The 24313-nt window shown below is 40.9% G+C and overlaps 1 protein-coding gene across 1 annotated transcript in view; it reads left to right on the forward strand.

Annotated features, from left to right (window-relative positions):
• Positions 1-24313, forward strand: part of CDC42BPG (CDC42 binding protein kinase gamma) — a 241734-nt gene that overhangs the window by 146121 nt on the left and 71300 nt on the right. Inside the window, exons 16-29 of the mRNA XM_056527077.1 lie at positions 174-279; positions 392-516; positions 1654-1768; positions 4511-4659; positions 8686-8774; positions 8858-8907; positions 9418-9498; positions 10259-10327; positions 10758-10863; positions 10945-11078; positions 19054-19181; positions 19273-19354; positions 20717-20933; positions 21027-21089. Of these exons, the coding sequence (XP_056383052.1) occupies positions 174-279; positions 392-516; positions 1654-1768; positions 4511-4659; positions 8686-8774; positions 8858-8907; positions 9418-9498; positions 10259-10327; positions 10758-10863; positions 10945-11078; positions 19054-19181; positions 19273-19354; positions 20717-20933; positions 21027-21089 (1514 nt within the window). The remainder of the gene's footprint in view (positions 1-173; positions 280-391; positions 517-1653; positions 1769-4510; positions 4660-8685; positions 8775-8857; positions 8908-9417; positions 9499-10258; positions 10328-10757; positions 10864-10944; positions 11079-19053; positions 19182-19272; positions 19355-20716; positions 20934-21026; positions 21090-24313) is intronic.

The following is a 24313-nucleotide window of genomic DNA, read 5'->3' on the forward strand; positions in this document are numbered from 1 at the left end:
CATTAGTGCGCTTTTTGTCTGTTTCTTTTTCTTACATATTCGAGTATCATTAACTGAAGTGGCTCATTAACTGAATTTATGTTTGTTTCTTTTTCTTTATCTTTTTGCCAGTTTATAAATAAGCTTAGTTTAATTGTAGCATTTCAGCATATTATTCTTATTATCTAACTCAGTGCACGCACACAAGAGGAGGAGCTTCAGAAGATCCAAAAGGCAAATGAAAGAGAGAAAAACCACCTTAAGCAAGAGAACCGAAAACTTCAGGAAGACATGGCTAGGGTAATAGACTCTGTCGCTGGAAACTACAACATCCTTTTTCATTAGAAGGATGAGACTTGAATACTGCTGTTATATTGAGAACTTATTTAAAAATATATATTCTTTTCTTTAGTTAAAGACAATATCCGAAAAGCTGTCTGCTTCTCAGAAGCAACTGGAAGAAGAGGTCCGTGTATTGGAAGATAAGAAAGAGACATTGGCCAATTGGGAAGCCCAGATCACAGATATTCTGCAATGGTGAGCTGACTTCTTACCTTTTCAGTACTGAAACCTTTAGTGAAGAGGTTCAGTCATTGTATCTTGGTATTTAGTTTGCATAGTCCTCTGTATCGATACATCTTTGTCAGAATTTGGTTAGTCTTATTATGCATAGGGTGTATACAAAAGAATGCACTAATAGCAAATGATTGTGCCAATGGGGAGGGAAGGAAAAAGTGGGCAAGTAAGAAGTTGCTTCCTTCCTCAGGGAATCTATTATATCCTGGCAGCACTGTGTGTGACACTATGATATCCTGGCAGCATAGTATGTGGCACTATTATATCCTGGCAGTGTAGTGTCTGTCCCTATTACATCCTGGCGGCAACCCCCCCCCCCCACCCCCCACCCCCCTCTTTTGTCCTGGCCTCCAGTGGACCTCCCCAATTTTGAAAAACATTTTATATGTTGTACATCTTATAAAATCATGGCTTTACCCAAGCTGAACCACAGGCATGGACAAAGTCCAGTAAGTGACGGTGGGCTAGTACTCCTTCATGCTCTCTCCTGTCCTACCAGACAGCAGAGTGCTAGCCCACCCTTATGTACTGAAGATTGTGCTTCAGCTTGGTCATGATTTTATAAGCCATGATTTCTATAAAAAGGAAATAACATTTTCTTATGAAGTATATTAGAAAGTTTAATGTTTTGCCAAGATGTGCAACATATAAAAGTTTTTAAATCTGACAGTGGCCATTTAAAGGACAACTGCAGCGGCATTACACTTAGTGTTTGATCGCGGGGGGTCCGACCGCTGGGACCCCCCCCGATCTCACTAACTGTGCGCTGCCATAAGCGCTCATGGTGAGCGCTAAGGCGCGTAGCGCCTCTCCCATAGAGATGTATGGAGGAGGCGTGCTGGCTGCAATGTCATGCTGAGGCTGGCACGCCCCCTGCACGGGAGAGCCGCGGCCCCTTACAGGAGATCGCCGGGGGCACCCTGCGATCAAACACTTATCCCCTATCTTGAGGATAGGGGATAAGTGTTTGTAACACTGCAGATGTCCTTTAAGGCCTATTCCTATTGTTATTACTAGGGCTGTATTGCTAAGAAGATTTAGTCAGCAGTATAATATACATATACATATTTATTCTTTGTTGTGTTTTTTTTTTTGTAGGGTTAGTGATGAGAAACAATCACGTGTTTATCTACAAGCCTTGTCAGTCAAAATGACAGAAGAGTTAGAGACTCTAAAAAATTCTGGAACTCAAACACCATCCAGCAAGACAGGGGTAAGGAATGGTGGCGGTTTTTAAGTTGTTTTTCACTCGCTGGAAGACTCTCTGCAATGCATTTCACTGCAAAATGGCAGCTTCATTAGGCATAACAGGTGTAACAGAGTAGTTAATTAAAAAAGTCAAATTTTAACCCTTTACACGTATGGCAGTTAACTCTTTGTTTACACGTTATAAGTGCAACAAAAATGTTTCGCACAAATATACATTACAAAACATGTAACAATATATATTGTATAGCAGCATATAAAATACATATCAAATTTATATTTATATAAAAATATAAATCAAACAAGGGAAAAAGTGGGTAAAATAAACTTAAAAGGGAAAGAAAGAAAAGAAAAATAATTTCCCTCTTTATGCAGTTTAACTTTAATGTTTTTATTTTATCCTGTTTTTCTATTTTTCATATATTTTGTGCATTTATATATTCTGTATTCTACACATGTCTTTTCATCTAATTTACATAGTTTATAAGGTTGAAAAAAGACGAGTCCATAAAGTTAAACCTAAAACCCTGTGCTGACCCAGAGGAAGGCAACTAACCCATAACAGAAGAAAAATTCTTTCACAACTCCAATATGGCAATCAGATTGTCACTGGATCCCCATAAATCTAGGATCCATAACTTGCAATATTATATTTTTCCAGAAAAAACATCCAGATCTCTGTACTGACCAATTATACATTTGTACATTGTGATCAAATCTCCCCAAAGACCTTTTTTCTCCAAACTAAATATCCCCAAGATTGATAACCTCCTTGGTCCTGTAATCCTCCCATACCTTTAATTATCTGTCGCCCTCCCCTGCCCCCTCTCCAGTTCAGCTATGTCCTTCTTATATACAGGTCCCTAAAATTGGACACAATACTCCATATGTGATCTGACTAATGATTTATACAGAGTCAAAACTGTGTCCCTATTGCAAGCCTCTATAAGTACATCACATGACTAAAAGCCTTGGCAGCAGCTGCCTGGCACTGATCACTAAAGTTGAACTTACTGTCCACCAATACCCACAAGCCCTTTTCAGTAGAAGTTTTACCTAATGTTTTATTATTAAGCACATAATTGTACATGTTGTTTTTACGGCCCAAGTGCATAACCTTACATTTATCCGCATTAAACTTCATTTGCCATGTCTGTGCCCAAGCCTCCAGCTTCCCCAGATTCCTCTGTAATATAATGCTATCCTCCAATTTAGTGTCATCTGCAAATATTGAAATTGTACTCTAATCCCTCTACAAGGTCATTAATAAACATATTAAAAAGAAGTGGACCCTCTGCTTCCTATCACTGAGCCAGTCGCTAACCCATTTACATATATCCTCCCCTAGTCCCAGAATCCTCATTTTATGTACTAACCTTTTGTGTGGCACAGTACCAAATACCTTAGAAAAGTCCAGATATACAACATCCACAGCTTCACCCCGGTCCAATCTATAACTGACCTCCTCATTGAAGCCGATCAGATAAGTCTAACAGGACCGATCCCACATAAACCCATGTTGGCGCTCTGGTAGGTTATTTTCATTAAGATGCTCCAGAACAGCATTTCTCAGTAAACCCTCAAAAATCTTAGCCACAACAAATGTAAAACTTTTTGACCTCTTTTTGAATATTGGTACCACATTTGCTAAGCGCCAGTGCTGTGGCTCAATACCTCTCATTATAGAATCTTAAAAAATAAGGTCTAAGGGTCTGTGCAGCACCATACTTAATTCCTTCAAGATGTCTGACATTTAAATGGTTAAATGGCGTGACCAATATTGATCAGGGAATGTAATTATTAATTGCCGTTAATCCCTGGTGTCTAGGGGTCCTATCGACAGGGTGCTAATGGGTTGCTGGGGAAGCCTGTGGCCTTATGTGTCCTATGCTCTCTTCCCTGGCTCAATGATTGATAAAGGCAGCACTTAGCAATCAATTACATGGGTCAGTGTAATGCAATAGCATTACACTGATCTATGTAAGCCATCTACTGTGGCCTGATGGGCCCATAGGGGGGCAAAAAAGATTTAGAAATAAAAATATTTTAGGTTTTCAAAATGTTACATTTTATATGGGGAGGGGGATTATTTCAAATTACCTGTGTAATTGTCTCAACTATTACATTTACATTCCTGATCCTGCACAGTCATCAAAATTGCTGATTTTTGGTCACATCTCATTCCAGAGAAAATGGAATAAAAAGTGTTCAAAAAGCAAAAAAAACTGCACAAAAGGGTATTGTTAAAAACTACAGCTAATGCCGCAAAAATAAACCCTAATGCAGCTCTGTAGGTGGCAAAAAAAAGTTATAGGGGTCAGAACATGGCAATGAACAGGGTTTTTTTTCTTTTTCAAGTTTTACATTTTTTTTTTACTTTAAATAAAACTTAAAATATTCAAATTTGGTATTATTGGAATGGTACTGACCCATAGAATACATTTTGTATGTCAGTTTTGCTGTATTGTAAACTCCATAAAAAGTATTGCCTCACAAAATTGTGCAATTAAATTTTTAATTTTTTTTTCCAATTTTGCGCTACATATAATTTTTTCTGGCTTTGTAATACATTTTATAATAAAATAAAGTGAGGCAATGAAAAATACATCTTGTCCCACAAAAATATTCCCTAATACAACTTTGTCAGTGAAAAAAAAACAAAAACCTTTATGGGTCTTAGAAGGTGAGTAGGGAAAAAACTTGGGGGTTAATGATTATCTGAGTGCATGCATTCCTTCTCACATTTTAGGAGAGCCAATGGAAAGCACGCAGGCTGCAGAAACTAGAGGCTTCAGCACGGCTTGAACTCCAGTCTGCTCTTGAGGCAGAGATCAGAGCAAAGCAAAGTATCAAAGAGGAAATGAATAAACTCAAGTCTGAGAGCCTTGAAACTGACAGGTACTGATATTCATTGTATCAAATTAGTAGGGACCTATGACGATGACTTCATTAACCCCTTAAGGACCAGAGCATTTTTTTTTCTCATCTGACCAGTGTCACTTTGAGCATTATTAACTCTAGGATGCTTTTACTCATAAAGTTTATTCCGAGATTGTTTTTTCGTGACATATTCTACTTTATCATAGTAGTAAATTTTCGTCGATACTTGCATACTTTCTTGGTGAAAAAATCCAAAATTTCATGAAAATTTTTAAAATTTAGAATTTTTTTTAAACTTTGAAGCTCTTTGCTTGTAAGGAAAATAGACATACCAAATTATATATTGCATCATAAAGTTGACATATTTTTACTTTTGCAAGACATCAGAGGGCTTCAAAGTTCAGCAGCAATTTCCAATTTTTCTCAAAATTTTCAAAAAATTTATTTTTCAGGGACCAGTTCCTTTTGAAGTGGATTTGAGGGGTCTTCGTATTAGATATACCCCATAAATTACCCCATTATAAAAACTACACCCATCAAAGTATACAAAATTATATTCAGAATGTTTGTTAACCCTTTAGGTGTTTCACAGGAATAGCAGCAAAATTCTAAATCTTAATTTTTTACACAAACATGTTCTTGTAGACCCAGTTTATGAATTTTTACAAGGGGTAAAAGGATAAAATGCCCACCCAAAATGTGTAACCCAGTTTCTCTCGAGTAAGGAAATATCTCATATATGGATGTAAAGTGCTCTGTGGGTGAACTAGAGGGCTCAGAAGCGAAAGAGCGACAATGGGATTTTGTAGAGTGAATTTTGCTGAAATGGTTTTAGGGGGGCATGTCACATTTAGGAAGCCCCTATGGTTCCATAACAGCAAAAAATCTACACCCAAAGGCACGTAAGAAGGGGTACACCCCACAGGTGTTTGACAACTTTTCATTAAATTCAGATGTGTAAATGAGAAGAAACATTTTTTTCACTAAAATGCTGTTTTTTCTCCAAATTTACAATTTTTTACAAGAGTTAATAGATGAAAATGCCCTCCAAAATTTGTATGGAGTATGGAAATACCCCATATGCGGACGTCAAGTGCTCTGCTGGCACATTACAATGCTCTGAAGAGAAGGAGCCACATTTGGCTTTTTGAAAGCAAATTTAGCTAAAATGGTTATTGGGGGGCATGTCACATTTAGGAAGCCCCTGTGGTACCAGGACAGCAAAAAAAAAAAAAGCACATGGCATACTATTTTGGAAACTACACCCCTCAAGGCCCGTAACAAGGCGTAGAGTGAGCCTTAACACCCCACAGGTGTTTGACGACTTTTCGTTAAAGTCAGATGTGTAAATTAAAAAAAATGTGAGACTTTTGGAACAGTGGGCTGGGCAAATGAAAAATTGACAGATTTTTGGAACAGTGGTCCATGAAAATGAAAAAATTAAATTTTTCATTTGCACAGCCCACTATTCCAAAAGTCTGTCAAATTTTTTTTCATTTACACATCCGGCTTTAACGAAAAGTCGTCAAACACCTGTGGGGTGTTATGGCTCACTGCACCCCTTATTACATTCTGTGAGGGGTGTAGTTCCAATATGGGGTCACATGTGGGGGGGGTTCCACGGTTCTGGCACCATGGGGGCTTTGTAAACGCACATGGCCTTCAATTCCAGCCAAATTCTTTCTCCAAAAGCTCAATGGCGCTCCTTCTCTCCCGAGCTCTGTAGTGCGCCAGCAGAGCACTTTACATCCACATGTGGGGTATTTATATACTCAAAAGAAGGGGGTTTACAAATTTTGGGGGGCTTTTTTCCTATTACCCCTTGTGAAAATGAAAAATTTGGGATAACACCAGCATTTTAGTGAAAAAAATAAAAAAATTTCATTTTCAACAAAAATTCTTCAAACACCTGTGGGTAGTTAAGGCTCACTATCCCCTTGTTACATTCCTTAAGGGGTGTAGTTTCCCAAATGGGGTCACATGTGGGTGTTTTTTTTTTTTTTTTTGCGTTTGTCAGAACCGCTGTAACGATCAGCCACCCCTGTGCATATAACCTCAAATCTACGTGGCGCTCTCACTACTGAGCTTAGTTGTGCGCCCTAGAGCATTTAACGTCCACATATGGGGTATTTCCGTACTCAAGAGAAATTGCGTTACAAATTTTTTTCCTTTTTACCTTTTGTGAAAATAAAAAGTATAGGGCAACTTACTTAAGTTAATTCTTTTACAATAACATGCTGGAGTAGACCCCAACTTTACCTTTTCATAAGGGGTAAAAGAAAAGAAAAAGCCCCCCAAAATTTGTAAGGCAGTTTCTCCCGAGTACAGAAATACCCCATATGTGGCCCTATACTGTTGCCTTGAAATACGACAGGGCTCCGAAGTTAGAGAGCGCAATGGGTATTTGAGGCCTAAATTAGGGATTTGCATAGGGGTGGACATAGGACTAAAACTCCCAGCATGCCCTTCGGATGTCTGGGTATGCTGGGAGTTGTAGTTTTGCTACAACTGGAGGCACACAGGTTTGGAAATACTGAGTTAGGAAACAATGTTTCTCAACCAGTGTGCCTCCAGTTGTTGCAAAACTACAACTCCCAGCATGCTGAAGGGCATGCTGAGAGTTGTAGTTTTGCAAGAACTGGAGGAGAACAGTTGGGAGACCGCTAAGTAGTGGTGTCCAAACTGTAGCCCTCCAGATGTTGCAAAACATCAACTCCAAGCATGCCCAGACTGCCCAGGCATGCTGGGAGTTGTAGTTCGGCAACATCTGAAGGGCCAGATGTTACAGAACTACAACTCGCAGCATGCCTGGACTGTCTGGGCATGCTGGGAGTTGTAGTTCTGAAACTCCTGGAAGCAGCAGCAGCGATTTTCACTGCTGCCTTCTTCACTTGCCTGCCGCCGCTGCTGCCTCCATGTGTGCCTGCCGCCGGTCCCTGGTCCTTACTGCCGCACCCCTCCCCCACTGGAATGTGCCGCGGTCCCCCCACAGCTCCTGGGATCCTCTTCCCCCGCTCTGTCTGCCCCTAGAAGTCGGCAGAGCGGGGGAAGAGATCTGAACTTAAACCCCTCCCCAGTCAGCGATCACTGTCATTGGTCCACAGGGACCAATCACAGTGATCGCTAACCAGGACCATCCACAGATGGTCCTGTGGGGGGCTTGCAGAAGTTTCCCCCACTGGTAACAGCAGGACTTCTGCCAGTTAACCCGTGCGATGACGCGCATCGCCAGGTTAACTGAATAACCGTCACGTTATATAAACGTCATGATGCGCGAACTACCTGCACATCATGACGTTTATATGTCATTCTGCGGGAAGGGGTTAAAGCGTACCGGTCATCAAACCATATTTTCCAAACTAACTCGGATTATATTCCCGAACTACTCCTCCTGCCCTTAAAATAGTTTTCCGAGCTTTAAAAAGCTCTGCATCATCACTACTTGCTCACATTGTGTGACCTCCAGACAGGAGAAAGTGGGCTTTCCCCAAGCAGGCGTGACGTCACTGAAGCGTGTGAGAGCTGTACCACGCCATGCCCCGTGCACACTTCCTGAGTTTGGTCTCCTGCCAGGCTGGAAGGAAACCAAAATAACTGTTTTACTTGCACAGGGAACAGAAGACAGCCACCTAGTGGTCTTTTTTTCAATCACATTAAAAACATATACAGGTTGAGAATTTTTACAGCAAGTAAATTGCAAAGTGTCTTATAATTACATGAGAAACAATATATTAAGAGTTTAGTTTGGTAACAGGTACTCTTTAGATGTATTTTTGTCAAGCTTGTGCAAATTATATTCATTTTCCATTTATGCAAGTGCTGAACTGAATAACCATGGTCAAATTTCTCATAATTTAGAGCCCTAAAAAGAGAGACATGTATTCACTTCTTCAGTGTTTCAGCTTTAACAGAAGGTTTTCTTGAGCCTGAGAAAAGATTCTGTGATAATGGATACATTTCTATGAGTTGCAATCTTTTGGTAAAGTATGTGATGAGTGAAGAGGCTTTTTTTTAAGATACAGTGTATTTTATGGCTTTCTTTAGAAAGCTACAGGAGGCAGATGAAGAAAATAAGAAGTTAAGAGCGGAAATGGAGAAGTTGCGTGAGGAAGCAAAGACAAAGGGAACAGCAGGTGACAGTGGGTTATCCATGGGGATAAAATCCTGGTTATGGTTAATCTGTCTTCAATGTGAATTCTCTGTTTTTTTTTTTTAGAAAACAAGTTACAGCGATCTCTGATTCCATTTTTATCATTCCGTTCTGAGGTATGAATGGCTTCTTCAGTTTTACATAATTTCTATCAAGGATGAACTCATTTTTACTAAGAAATGGCGCGTTTCCATATGTCGACGCAGCCCAGAAAACTCTGAGATAGTTGGTTATTTGCAGAGCCTTTACAAGGCCGTTACCAGACCGCACAAACAATCGATGGATCTTTGTTCAGCCGGTAATGATAACTTAAATGGCTGCACAAAAGATCCAATCAGCTGATGAACGAGCTTACTGCTGTCCTTTTTGGCACGGTTCTATTATCAGGAATGAGCATTTCTAGGAATACTCATTTGCCTGATAATTTACCTGTATAAAAGGGCCTAAAGTGGCATCAAGCTAATTTTATGATAATTTCATGCTTGAATACTGATATTAGATAAAAGTAGCAAAAGAAATATAGAGAGACTTCTATATTCCATAATCTACAATATAGGAATATTTGTTACATAGTAACATAGTTGGTTTATTTTTTTATCACAGTTTACTTTTGTTTTTCTAAACAGAAGGAAGTTGTCACGTCTGAAAACTCAGAACAGCCTCAAGTGTCGAGCAGTGTCATCTTAAGACGAGGAGACAGAACTGATGTGAGTCTAGCAGTACTGGACTTATACTTGTACAGTATTCTGAGACTTGTTTTAAGCCTCAAAAAGGAGTATTTAACTTTTAGAGGGTTTTTTTTTCTGTCATTTTGGATATTTTTTTGATTGACATGCTACAAAAAGGTATGTGATCAGCCCCCCAACCAATTCAAAGAATACACAAACTTGTCTTTTTCAGAGTGTCCATTACTCTTGGAATATATTGTATCTGCAACAGGGCCCAAGCCTCATTGGCTTATGGGAATCTGCTTTGGGCTCAAGTGTCAAAGAGGATGTGCTGAGCCTCAAAATGTATGCGTCCTCCCTTCCCCACCCCTTCCTGCTAGATTAATTGTTGTGCATATCTCAGTGCTGGAAGACTAGTCCTGTATGTCAAGGCAGGGTGGGATGGAGGTGGGGGGTGTGCAACTTGTGGCTCAACATATCCTCTGGCACTTGAGCGCGGGGCATAATCTAGAGGGGACAGATTCCCTTAGCTTTTGCTGTTGTGGTAAGCAACCAGTACTAAATGGAATATGTCAGCCCTAGATCATTTCCAGGGTTCATGTGTCAACGAGGATGTACTGAGCCACAAGATGCATGCCTCCCTCATACAAGACTCGTTTTTCAACACTGCGCTATGCACATCACATAACCATGCATTTGTTTCTTATTGGTTGAAAGCAAATCTATAATAAGCATGTATAATAATATAAAAGGTCACGAATATAAAATTAAAAAAAACTTTGTTTTATCTTCTTTCTAGTCTGTGAAAAATAAAGTCAATAGGAGATCTGTTGGGATCATAGAAAGTATAGATGAGACCTCAGACAAGGTATCTGCGTCTGTCAATAGAAAGTGCTGAAATAGATTTTTTTGTTGTTGGATGAGAAATAACCATTCACCTTCTTTTCATACAATTCCATTTGCCAGTGTTGTTGCCAATTTTATTAGCAGATGTATTTTGAAATTGAGACATGGGGGGAGATTTATCAAAACCTGTTCAGAGGAAAAGCTGCCCAGTTGCCCATAGCAACCAATCAGATCACTTCTTTCATTTTTAACAAGGCCTCTGCAAAATGAAAGAAGCGATCTGATTGGTTGCTATGGGCAACTGGACAAGTTCCCCCCCTGCACAGGTTTTGATAAATCTCCCCCAAAAAGTATATTTTCTTTACATAAGAAACTCTAAACTGTGTTTTTTGAAGACATAATTTATTTTTGCACACAGTATTTTGGTTGAGTTCTTTTTAATTTGCTTTCAGCCGAAGACACACACTTTCAAAGTTAAAAGTTTTACATCACCAACAAAATGTCTCCGCTGTACATCGGTCATGGTTGGACTTATACGGCAAGGAGTGTGCTGTGAAGGTGAGAACTATTTCTTTTTTGAATCTGTTAATGTGGTGCAATGTTACAGTTAGAAACTAATGATCTCTTGTGTTTCTGCAGTGTGTGGGTATATGTGCCATTTATCCTGCTGTGATGGTGCCTCAATTTGTCCATGTCCCCCTAGTCAAAATAAGAGGATTCTTGGAGTAGATCCAAAAACTGGCAGCGGCACTGCTCTGGAAGGATACTTATCGGTAAGTCCAATATCTCTAGTAATTATAATTATTGGTATTACTGTATAATAATCAACTAGAAGGAAGTCGAAATCTGTACTTAAAATTATAGACTCGTGGCATTACGAAACCTGACCTTATTGTCCAATCTTCATGCCACTCGGTCAGAAAGGGCACTCAGCTGTTCTTTTCAAGAGCATACTCCATTTTACTGTTTATATCATGTCACGCCCCTGAAATATCCAATTGCTTAGACATTAAACAGAGTAACCAAATAATGTGTCAAATGTTACAAAATTATCTGATTACTTTTGTCACATTAGTGAAATCCAGGGCTGTTACTATAGAGGATGCAGAGGTTGTTACAATCAAGCCTTGGAGTCTTATGAGGTCCAAGTCCCTTTTCCCCATGTACGAATCTCAGAACCATAGCTGATATACGATAAGGGGATATTCTTACAAATTTTGCTTTGGGGACCAGGAACTGCAAATTACACCCCTGGTAAAATGTTGTACTTGTTATTAAGAAAACTAATTGTCAGTAAGAGAGAATATAAAAAAAAAAATATGTAATATGATCTGAAGTGTAATGCAAAAGGACTGGTCCTTTAGTCTATATATATATATATATATATATATATATATATATATATGTGTATATATATATATATATGTGTATATATATATATACACACACACACACACACACACGTTGTCCGTTTTTTTTCCTTCCTAATCTTTGTTGGGGAAGAAAATAAACAAAGGAGGAAGCTTTTCATATCCCGGCCTCCTAGCCCGACCTCCAGCCGCACGGAAGTTATGTGGGAACATAAATTTTCCATTGATTTGCATGGGACTTTAAACAAAAACCTCGACCCTCACAAATGGGGATAGTTAAGGGTTAAATGAACTATCCTATATTTTAAGTGGACATATAAGTAACATGTGACCAAATATTATCGAAATATCTCCATAAGTATTCCCATAAACCCCGCCCCTGGCAAATTGGGGTGAGTTTAAATCACCTATCCTATGTTTGTTGTTGACACATAAGTAACGTGTGCCAAGTTTCATGTTAATATCTTTAGCCGTTTGGACGTGATGCTGGAACATACACACATACATACACACACACACACACACACACACACACACACACAGTTTTATATATATACATATGTGTGTGTATCTATATATATATATATATGTGTGTGTGTGTGTGTATATATATATATACATACATACATACATACATACATATACACACACACACACACACACAGTCTTGGCCATAAATGTTGGCACCCTTGAAATTTTTCTAGAAAGGGAAGTATTTCTCACAGAAAAGGATTTCAGTTACACATGTTTTGCTATACACATGTTTATTCCCTTTGTGTGTATTGGAACTAAACCAAATAAGGGAGAAAAAAAGCAAATTGGACAGAATGTCACACCAAACTCCAAAAATGGGCTGGACAAAATTATTGGCACCCTTAACTTAATATTTGGTTGCACACCCTTTGGAAAAAATAACTGAAATCAGTCGCTTCCTATAACCATCAATAAGCTTCTTACACCTCTCAGCCGGAATGTTGGACCACTCTTCCTTTGAAAACTGCTCCAGGTCTCTCTTATTGGAAGGCGCCTTTTACCAACAGCAATTTTAAGATCTCTCCACAGATGTTCAATGGGATTTAGATCTGGATTCATTGCTGCCACTTCAGAACTCTTCAGCGCTTTGTTGCCATCCATTTCTGGGTGCTTTTTGACATATGTTTGGAGTCACTGTCCTGCTGGAAGACCCAAGATATCGGATGCAAACCAAGCTTTCTGACACTTGATTGCACAGTGCGACCCAAAAACCGTTGGCAATCCTCAGATTATATGATGCCTTGCACTCATTCAAGGCACCTAGTGCCAGAGGCAGCTAAACAACCCCAAAACATCATTGAACCTCCACCATATTTCACTGTACGTACTGTGTTCTTTTCTTTGTAGGCCTCATTCCTTTTCCAGTAAACAGTAGAATGATGTGCTTTACCAAAAAGCTCTATCTTGGTCTCATCTGTGCACAAGACATTTTCCCAGAAGGATTTTGGCTTACTCAAGTTAATTTTGGCAAAATGTAGTCTTGCTTTTTTATGTCTCTGTGTTAGCAGTGGGGCCCTCCTGGGTCTCCTGCCATAGCGTTTCATTTAATTTAAATGCCGACTGATTGTTTGAGCTGACAGTGATGCTCCCTGAACCTGCATGTCAGCTTGAATATCTTTGGAACTTGTTTGGGGCTGCTTATCCACCATCTGGACTAGCCATCGTTGACACCTTTCATCAACTTTTCTCCTCCGTCCATGTCCAGGGAGATTAGCTACAGTGCCATGGGTTGCAAACTTCTTGATAATGTTGCGCACTGGACAAAGGCAAATCTAGATCTCTGCAGATCAACTTGTAACCTTGAGATTGTTGATATTTTTCCACAATTTTGGTTCTCAAGTCCTCAGACAGTTCTCTTTTCCTCTTTCTGTTGTCCATGCTTAGTGTGGCACACACAGACACACAATGCAAAGACTAAGTGAACTTGTCTCCTTTTTATCTGCTTTCAGTTGTGATTTTTATATTGCTCACACCTGTTACTTGCCCCAGGTGAGTTTAAAGGAGCATCACATACTTGAAACAATCTTATTTTTCCACAATTTTGAAAGGGTGCCAATAAACCTGTCCAGCCCATATTTTGGAGTTTGGTGTGACATTATGTCCAATTTGCTGTTTTTCCTCCCTTTTTGGTTTAGTTCCAATACACAATATTGAAATAAACAAGTGTATAGCAAAACATGTGTTACTGCAATCCTTTTCTGTGAGAAAAATTTCAGGAGTACCAGCATTTATGGCCATGACTGTGTGTGTGTATGTATGTGTGTGTGTGTATATATATATATAGATATATAGATATATATAGATATATTATAATATAATATATATGATGTATTACCCAGATTTATACCCAGAGGAAAGATTTCTTGACCAGCATAAAATAAAATTCTATACTGTCAGAGCAGTAAGACTATTCAGTTCCTTATCAGAATACTATAAGATTTCAAAAGGACCTGGATGACTTTTTGGAGTGTAATAGTAAAATAATAATAAAACTTTTGGAGAAGGGCCGTCAGCCAATGGATTTTATTCAGATTTGGAGAGAGGAAGGACATTTTTTTTTAAGATAAGGAAATGAATGCACTTGGGCCATACAAACAGCATGTAAAATTATGTGCTAAATAATAAAACATTAGATTAAAAGTTCTACCAAAAAGAACTGAGGGGTACTGGTGGACAGGAAGCTCAACTTTAGTGATCAGTGCCAGGCAGCAGCTGCCAAGGCTAATTAAGTCATGGGATATATCAAGTGAGGCATAGAGGCTTGTGTCAGGAAATAGTTTTGCTCTGTGTAAATTATTAGTCAGACCACGTATGGAGTATTGTGTCCAATTTTGGCCATCTATATATAAGAAGGACATGGCTGAACTGGAGAGGGTGCAGAGGAGGGCGACAAAGATAATTAATGGTATGGGAGGATTAAAGGACCAAGGAGGTTATCAAGTTTGGAGAAAAGACATCTTAGGGCGATCTGGTCGCAATGTACAAATCTATAAATAGGCAGAACAGATCTTTTTAATACCTAAGCCAGTAACCATGACAAAGGGACAACCTCTAGATCTAGAGTAGTGTTTCCCAGGTGCGGTCCTCAAGACCCCCCAACAGGTCATGTTTTCAGGATTTCCTTAGTCTTTCGCAGGTGATATAACTGCGCTGATGCCTGATTCACTGACCATAATTATACCACAATTCTATATATTAGTGAAAGACAAAGCAAATCCAGAAACCATGACCTGTTGGGGGGTCTTGAGGACCGCGCTTAAAGGAAAACTGTCAGCTTGCTCCTCCCACACTAACCAGCAGTACTGGCTAATCGGTTTGATGCTTACCGTGCCCGGATCCGCCGTGCCGTTTGGCCGTAATCTTTAATTTTCGGTATATGCCAATGAGGTGCTAACTGGCATCGGCCGGGCTAACTGGCCGCAGCACCACCCAGCTCATCAATATTTCTCCCCTCCCTCCACCTTTCCCTCGTCTCCCCGCTCTGTAATGGAGAGAGGGGAGGAATATTGATGAACTGGGCGGCGCTGCAGCCAACGGCCTTGACATCAGAGTGCCAGTTAGGCTGGCTGGTGCCAGTTAGCACCTCATTAGCATATACCAAAAATTGAAGATTACGGCCGAACGGAATGGCGGATCTGGGCATGGTAGGCATCAAACTGATCAGCTTCCCCAGCAGCCGATACCGCTGGTTAGTGCGGGGGGAGCAAGCTGACAGTTTTCCTTTGAAAAAACACTGATCTAGAGGAAAGAAGCTTTCACCATCATCACAGACAGAGATTCTTTACTGTAAGAGCAGTAAGACTATGGAACTCTCTGCCACATGATGTTGTGATCGCTGATTCAATAAACAAGTTCAAGGGGGGCCTGGATGTTTTTCTGGGAAAATATAACCGCTTATGGATACTAGATTCATATGGATAGAATGTTTTTCCAGGGATTTATTCTGATTGCCATATCTTAGTTGGGGCAATTGCCATCAGCCTCACAGGGAGTTTTCCAGTTTCCTTTGGATCAGCACAGTAGGGTTTTAGGTTTAACTTGCTGGACTTGATGTGTTTTTTTACCTTATAAACTATGAAACTATAAAATATGAAAATCAGTACATTTGACTTTTATACCTAATGAGGATTTCTGCCTTCCTCTATATCAGCATGGCAGTATAATAGCCTGAATAGAATGTATAGAATAAAATATACAAAAACTAATTGCTTGAAAGGGTTATAAAGGAGGAGGAAAAGCAATGCCATGCCCCGCTCCCAACACAAACATCTTGCATGCGGTATGTTTTTATTGATATGTCATGATTAGGGATGAGGAAATTGAATCTGACGAATCCAAATTTGTTAAGAATTTCAGGAAAAATTCGATTTGCAACTAATGCGAATATTGCTGCGATTCGCTTAATTAAACTCCATTTTGTTCGGTTCAGGCTCCAGGGCATCTAAAATGGCAGATCCACATATGTGGACATAGGGCAAGGAATCCTGTGAAGGCGGGAACAAGGGTAGGCGGGATGACCCTGAATCACATGCAGTATACAGCCTATCACCAGCCAGTCACCCCTGTCACAGTCCTATATAATCAGCAGCCATATTGCGGCTAGTCACTTCAGCCTTTCATTGCAGAGATATAGATAGGGACGGACAGAGCTGTGTGTTGGCCAAAAAAGCTTTTTTCCAGCAATTCACCTCCTAGTCACATTAGCGTTGCACAGAGGGACAGAGAGCAGGTTGTTGCACAGAACAGCAGCGATTCAGCTCAAGCCCAAATCCTGCCAAGAAGCCCTGATAAGAAAGTGAGTGAGATAGAGGGAGAGAGAGTGCAATTTTGGGTGTAGTACACAGCGACTGTGTGCTGCAGCACTGGTGTGAACTGCTGGTGTTTTACACAAATAATTTTTTTAAGCGTACTGGAGCGCATAGTACTCCCCTCATAAGTGCATACCACATATGTACATCTCAGTGGTGAACTATTTTGTTCCTGTTAAAGTCTCAAGGGCCTAGATACTGTGAAGGCCAGCCAAAAGTACACACCTGCTGGTGTTGTAGACAAATACTGTTTTAAGCGTACTGGAGTGTATTGTCCTCAGTTCCCCTCACTTAGGTTTATGGAACAGATTGTTGCAGAAATTTCTACAACTTAAACTTCCCCCCTTTTAAATCCACCCTTGATGACCTTGTCACATATAATAATACCTCTTTTTTTATAGCACTTTCATCACAGATTTTAGTGTTTTTTGAAGTTTGTGTTTTTTGCACTTGTATGTTCTGTAATCAGGGCTGTAGCTCTGATGAGGCAAGTGAGGTGATCGCCTCAGGTGTGCTGTTGCAAGGGGGCGCAAGGGGGTCCAGCACACATTACACTGAGACATTGATTCCCAACCAGGGTGCCAGGACACTCTAGTGGGAAATATGGCGCTAACATTTTTTGACTTTTCTGCCCAGGCCTGCGCACCTGTGAGTCACAGGCGTGCAAGCCAGGCGGAAGGGAAGTCTGTGTGCAGTGCCGGGATGGTTGATACTGCAGCTCCAATCCTCGTGTATCCTCTCTCTCCTGTGGAGCAGCTCTGGACTCTGGATTCTCCCTGGTCCCTCAGCAGAATCATGTGGATTGAGGGAAGTAGCAGGGGGAGCGCTGACAGAGGCCTACTCAGTTTCAGGTAGTGCACCCCCACCCTTCTTTCACTCCTCTACCCCTCTGTCACCCCTGCATGCCCCTCTGTCACCCCTCTACATCCCTGTCTCCCATGTACACCCCTCTGTCACTGTGAGGGGTATTGTAGGTGGCATTGTGTGTGCTTGTGGGGGGTGAGGCTGGAAACATTTGGGGAGATTTATCGAAACCTGTGCAAAGGAAAAGATGCCAATAGCAACCAATCAGATTTCTTATTTAATTTTGCAAAGGCCTTGTTAAAAAGGAAAGAAGCGATCTGATAGGTTGCTATGGGCAACTGGGCAACTTTTCCTTTGCACAGGTTTTGATAAATCTCCCCCTTGTGCGTTGTGCAAAGGCTGGTGGCATTGTGTTTGGAGGAGGCTGGAGTCATTTGTAGGGCAAAGGGGAAGATAATGCTGGAAGAGTGTAGAGCCTAATACTAATGTTTGTGTTGCAGGTTCCATGATATCCTGTGCCAGATGGAGCAAAAAGAGCTAGCTACAGCTGTCTGTAATGTGCATGTAACAATGTTTAGCACTTATCTGATCGTCTTGTAGTTTGCAGACTATGTTTAAAGACTTTTTATAATTAATGAAAAATGACTTGTACATTTTGAAATAAAATTTAATAGAATTTAAATAATTTTGATCCATAAAAGCCAGGTAAGTCCAGAATGGAAGGTAACTCTTGTCACTACATTCTCATGGCATGAAGGACAGTTCCAAAATAATCTGCATGTCATACTGAATAACAGTATTATTTCACTAACCCAGCACACTCCCTATGCGTGTTACAGCAGGGCAAAGTGTTCTAGACCCCTATTGAGGCTCTCTGTAGCCCAGAAATAGCAATTTTTTATAGCGATTCGCCGCTAATAACTAATTTTGGGGGGAAAATTTGGCAAATTGTCCAAATCGAATTTTTCTAAAATTCGCTCATCTCTAGTCATGATCACCCACTCTCATCTCTGATGTTATGTTTCTAAGACAACAGAATGGCGGTGGAAGTGGGGGGCTGGGTGAGAAAAGGTATTACATTTCCTCCTCCCAGATGAACCCTTTAACTGGTGGAGCCTCTGTCAATAGTTTTGATCATTAGTTCAATAAAGCACTTTCTGCCTTTTGTCTCAACCTCATCCCCAAAAAGACCGTAAGCTCTCAGGAGCAGGACCCTCACTCCTCTTGTTTGAATAATAAGGGTGTAAAATTGCAATATTTGATATTTGTCCCCTTAAAATTGCTGCAGAATCTGTTGGTGCTTTATAAATAAATATGATGATGATGGATGATGATAAAGATATTATTATGACTTACAAGATGGGATCCATCTTATGTTTGTAATAATAGTGATGTTGTTAAGTAATAGGTAAGAAAAATGTTATCACACACACACACTTCCTCCCATTCCTTCCCTCCCACACTCACTCCACTGTCAGACTATGTTTGTATTTCCATGTTAGTGTACATTTCTTTTAGTTGTTCCATTGTTAAACCAAATCTATATGGAATTTGGTTTATTTCTATATTTCCTGAATAATAGTCTTACTTTTACTTATAGATATGAAACCAAAATGGACTGATATAGAATTCATTGCTATGGCATTTATCATTTGCCTACAATGATTTTTACATTTCCTTTATTGCAACCTGTGTTGTTCATGTATGTTCTTTTTTTAATCATTGTTATTTAGATCCCTAAGCCAGCTGGAGTGAAGAAGGGATGGCAACGGGCCTATGTGATTATAAGTGACTTCAAGGTTCTTGTGTATGATGCCATTTCCCAGTGTAATACTACTATCCTACAGGTCATCGATATGAGGTAAGTATCCACAAGGCACATACTTGTTCCTTATTTTCCTTATTATTTTCAGCAGCAATAAATCTTTGTCTTGTCACTTTACTTTGGACAGAGATGAACATTTTTCTGTCAGTTCTGTCTTGGAGTCGGACGTCATTCATGCAAACCCCAAAGACATTCCTTGCATATTTCGGGTATGTAAGTTCTAGGGAGAGTTTTGACCTATTATAAATATACATTCAGCCATTATTTATATATTAGTGTCTTTACATGGTTCTTAAGCATGCATAGTAATGTAGTGGTGCATCCCTAAGTCCTGTATTTTAGCATAACTAGACAGGCCATCCAGGAGGCTTGGATATCTAGATGACAACTTCTGTGTAAAGAACAATGGTGGCTTTATTAGTTTTCAGTCAGCTTTCCTGCAAACCCATGTAACTATTAATGATTAGACATCAGGGACTTGTATTTGCCATTGAATTTTTAAACTGATTTAATTTAATATACCGTACTTTCCGGAGTATAGGATGACTTTTTAACACGGTAAAATTTTCTCAAGTCGGGGGTCATCTTATACGCCGGGTGCTGCAGTCGGCTGGGACGCCCGGGGTATAGATTATCCATTGTCCCGGCCGAGATTAATTTCTCCGTCATATTAGGGACATCCGCAGTTAACACCATAGCCTTGTTAATGTGTCATGACATGACTCTTCATATGCGACATTGTCTGATGAAGCCCTTTTAGCCCTAACAAATTCTCCTAATGGGAGATTACGTATGACAAGCTTCGGGTGGCAACTCGTGGCAGACAGGATACTATTACCAGAAGTTAGTTTTCTAAATAATTTGGAATGCACACGACCCTTAATGCAATCTCCATACAGTGTCACATCCAAAAAACTCCAGGGTGAATTTTAGATTCATTGCATTGTTATTAATGTAAGTGAGAAATTCCTCTATTCTCTGTCTGCCACCAAACCACACTAGGAGGAGGTCATCCATATATCCTGTGCCCCAAAATATCTTTTTGGGACACAAGGATGTCCCATTACCTGTGTGCGGCCCCGCGTTAACTTTAAAAACACGGGCTGCCGGGAGGTAGCGCACGCAGGGATGCCACTGATGTCCCGTGCGTGTGCCCATAGAAACAGCAAAGCGGAGCAGCAAGGACGCGCATGGTAAGTTACCAGCAGCAGGTCATCTTCGGTGCTCCGACCACCGCTCCTCCAGTCCCGGGACCTACTGCTATGGCCTATGCTATGCTGACAACCTATGCTGACAACCTAATGTGGGGGGAACAATACTGCAGACCTAATGTGGGGGAACTATGCTACCAACCTAATGTGGGAGAACTATGCTGACAACCTAATGTGGAGGAACAATGGAAAGCTAACGTACATCGCGGTAGAGGGGTAGTCCTGTACGGCGAGTATATCCCAAACTCTATATTTTAACTGTAAAAGTTGGGGGTCGTCTTATATGCCGGAAAATACGGGTATGTTCTGATGATTTTAAATGCTGATCAATCTGATCACTGCTATTTTTGTCTTTTTCAGGTAGTCTTCTCACAACTTGGTTTCCCACTCACCACCTCCTCTCAGCTTCTGCTGGCTGAGACTCCTGAAGAAATGCAGAAATGGGTGCAAGTGCTGAAGGAACTGCAGTCGCTCCTGCGGGAGCAGAGGCCAGAGGATCGCTCTGTTCGATTGTTAAAGGAGGCATATGACAGTGCACTGCCTCTCATACGCACAGCTCTCTGTGCAAGTGTCATGGGTAATGTAGCTTTTTATAGCATTTTTATAATAATGTAAGTGAAAAATGCTGTATATGTGTACAGGGTACATCTAAAGTCTGAATGTTTTTCAGATCAGGAAAGAATTGCTTTGGGAACAGAAGATGGACTTTTCCTGTTGCACATGAATAAAAACGGTGAGACAGTATCTGTTTAGATTTTTGTAACCTGTAAGTCATATGCAAAACTTTCAGAACCCCTGCCATTTTCCATTATTTTCATTTATAAATATTTGGTTGTTTAGATCAGCAATTCAGTTTTGAGCTATGAGATCTGAAAGACAGTAATATTTCAGTATTGAAACTAGGTTTATCGGATGAACAGAAAATGTGCAATATGTAATCCTGTCATTTTGGTGATTGGAATAACACTAACTAACTAGTCAAAGAAAAATTATTATAGCCAGCTCACCGTTCATAGCATATCAGTCTCTGGGCACTAGTTGTTGTTTTAGGAAGCCAGGATGAAGCCGAGCCATTTCCTCTGTGTAAGTAGATTTCAAAGAAAGGGGTATCCAGCTCCCAAAGAAAAATTAGAGATGTAAAAGTCCAGAGTTTAATGATCCATATTAAAAACGATAAAGAAAAACATCCAGTGAAGGTAAATCCCCTACGCCGACATGTTTCAGACCATTGGGTCCTTAGTCATGGGAAATGATGAAAATATTAGCTGACCTTATATACCTTTTGTCTGATAGCACATGGTATCAGGGAAACCCTAATCCCCGCCTGGAAGCTGGCATCTGTAATCACTTCCTGGGAGGGGTTATAGCAACTATGTAAGAATTAACCCGTTCTTGTAGATAAGAAAAATATTGAGATTTGCCATATAAATAAGCGTAAAAGCTGTGCGATTCATACAAGAACAAATTAACCACAAGAAGAAAAAAAGAACAATACAAAATAATTCCTCCAAAACAGTCCAAAATTCCTAGGTTTTGAGTAACCAAAATTAATTAGATACGGAAAATGAACATAATAATAATAATAATAATAATAATAATAATAATAATAAAAGGATAATAAGAAAATCCAAAAAACCAACAAAATTCCCCAAAAATTAATAAATAAAAATATAACAAGTTCTCCAAGCCTCTCCGACAGGACTCCTCCGTCTTCAACATCATGACGGATGTAAAGGTAACCACATTGAATGTTCAGGGCTTTAACATCCCAGAGAAACGATCCAAAATCCTTTACCACTTACACAAACTGCACACTAAAATCTTATGCATACAGGAAACGCATTTCAAGACAGGACACACGCCAGAGCGTCTCGGCCGCTATTTCACCACCTGGTTCCATAGCACAAATTCTGAATCACGCTCGAAGGGGGTCTCGATTGGATTCCATCGTACCCTACCGTTCAGAATTTTGGAGGTTAAGTCCGATCCGGATGCCCGCTTTCTGTTTATTAAGGGCACGATTTTAGACCAGGTGGTGACTGTAGCGACGATATACGCCCCAAATAGTTTACAGATACAATTCCTATTGAAGACACTGGAGGACTTGTCCTCCTTCGCACAGGGCATGCTCATTCTGGGGGGTGACCTGAATCTTGCTTTGAACCCGTTGTTGGATACCTCCGCACGGCACTCCGCTGTTTCGTACTGTCAGCTCAGCAAACTTAAGAAACTCTTACATTCCTTGCAGCTGTGTGACGTGTGGAGACTCCAACATGCCAACGATAGAGACTACACGTTCTACTCTAGCCCCCATGACTCCTACAGCCGACTGGACTATATTTTTTTACCCCATTTTTATCTATCTCGTCTATCCTCTTCCCACATAGGTAACATATTTCTGTCCGACCACGCCCCGGTCCACTGTACGGTTTTGATACCCTCCCTCAGTAGACCCCAGTATAACTGGAGACTGAATGAGTCTCTACTGTTGGACTCACTATGCCTGACCGACCTTAAGTCCACCATAGCCCATTTCTTGACCGACCATGCAGGAGATGACACGCCGCTTCCCACTCAGTGGGAGGCACTTAAATGTGTACTGAGAGGGGTGTTGATTAGGCATGGCTCTCGCCTTAAAAAGGCGAAGTCGGACAAGCTGAAGCTTCTACTCGACTCTCTAGCGACCCTTGAGGCCCAACACAAACGATCCCGGCAGGAATCGTCTCTGCGAGCCCTGATCAAAACCCGACATGACATCTGTACACTTCTGAACGACAGTTACAAATACTACCGACAACATTGCTCTAAGGCGTTTTACGAATGGGGTAACAAACCTGGGAAATATTTGGCTAGGGCGCTGCGCGACAGGAGAGAGGCGTTGTACGTCCCCTCTATCACAACTCCCCAAGGGGGCAGGACATTTCTCACGAGAGAAATCTTAACTGCCTTTGAAAGATATTACACTGATTTATACAACATTCCCTCTCCATCCCCGACCTTCCCCTCCTCCTCTCCCCCCCTCTCCCTGACCGACTATTTGTCCAGCACAGCCCTTCCTAGACTGACAGACGCTGACATTGAGTCCTTGGAGGCACCGTTCACGGAGGAAGAGATAGCCGCCGCCATGTCCAATATGCCGGCTGGTAAAAGTCCAGGTCCTGGCGGTTATACCGCCAAATTCTACAAGACACTGAAGGGAGACCTGCTCCCGATATTGTGCGGTGCCTTCAACGTCATTTCCAAAGACTCCACTTTTCCCCCTGATTCGCTGACTGCACACATAACAGTGATACCCAAAGAGGGTAGGGATCCGAACCTATGCGCTAGCTACCGCCCCATCTCCCTACTCAACGTAGATACCAAGCTATTCGCTAAGTTACTGGCAGACCGCTTGGCCGCTGTTCTTGGACCCCTGATCCACCCTGACCAATCTGGCTTTATCAAGACTAGAGAAACGCGTGATAACACCATACGAGCTTTCTCCATCATCCATCTGGCTAGAACCGACCGTCAGCCATTGATGCTACTGTCGCTTGATGCCGAGAAGGCATTTGACAGGGTGGATTGGGGATTCATGAAGGCTACCCTCTCGCAGATCGGTCTGGGACCTGCTATGTTGGGCCGCATTTCTGCACTTTACAGTGACCCTCAGGCGAGAATTAGGATTAATGGCTCCCTCTCTTCCCCTATACAGATTCGGAATGGGACAAGACAGGGGTGTCCGTTCTCCCCCCTGCTGTATGTTTTATGTATGGAACACTTACTTAACGCACTCAGATCTGACCAGGCTATCTCAGGATTCCAGCGGGGTGGGGAGCGACATGTCTGCTCAGCATTTGCAGATGATCTGCTTTTGTATGTCACATCGCCGCAGTCATCTCTCCCTGCCATACTACGGGCTATTGCATTGTATTCCCATTTTAGTAACCACAAAATTAACTTCTCCAAAAGTGTGGC

Source organism: Hyla sarda, chromosome 6, assembly GCF_029499605.1.
Source record: "Hyla sarda isolate aHylSar1 chromosome 6, aHylSar1.hap1, whole genome shotgun sequence".
NCBI classification, from domain to species: Eukaryota; Metazoa; Chordata; class Amphibia; order Anura; family Hylidae; genus Hyla; species Hyla sarda.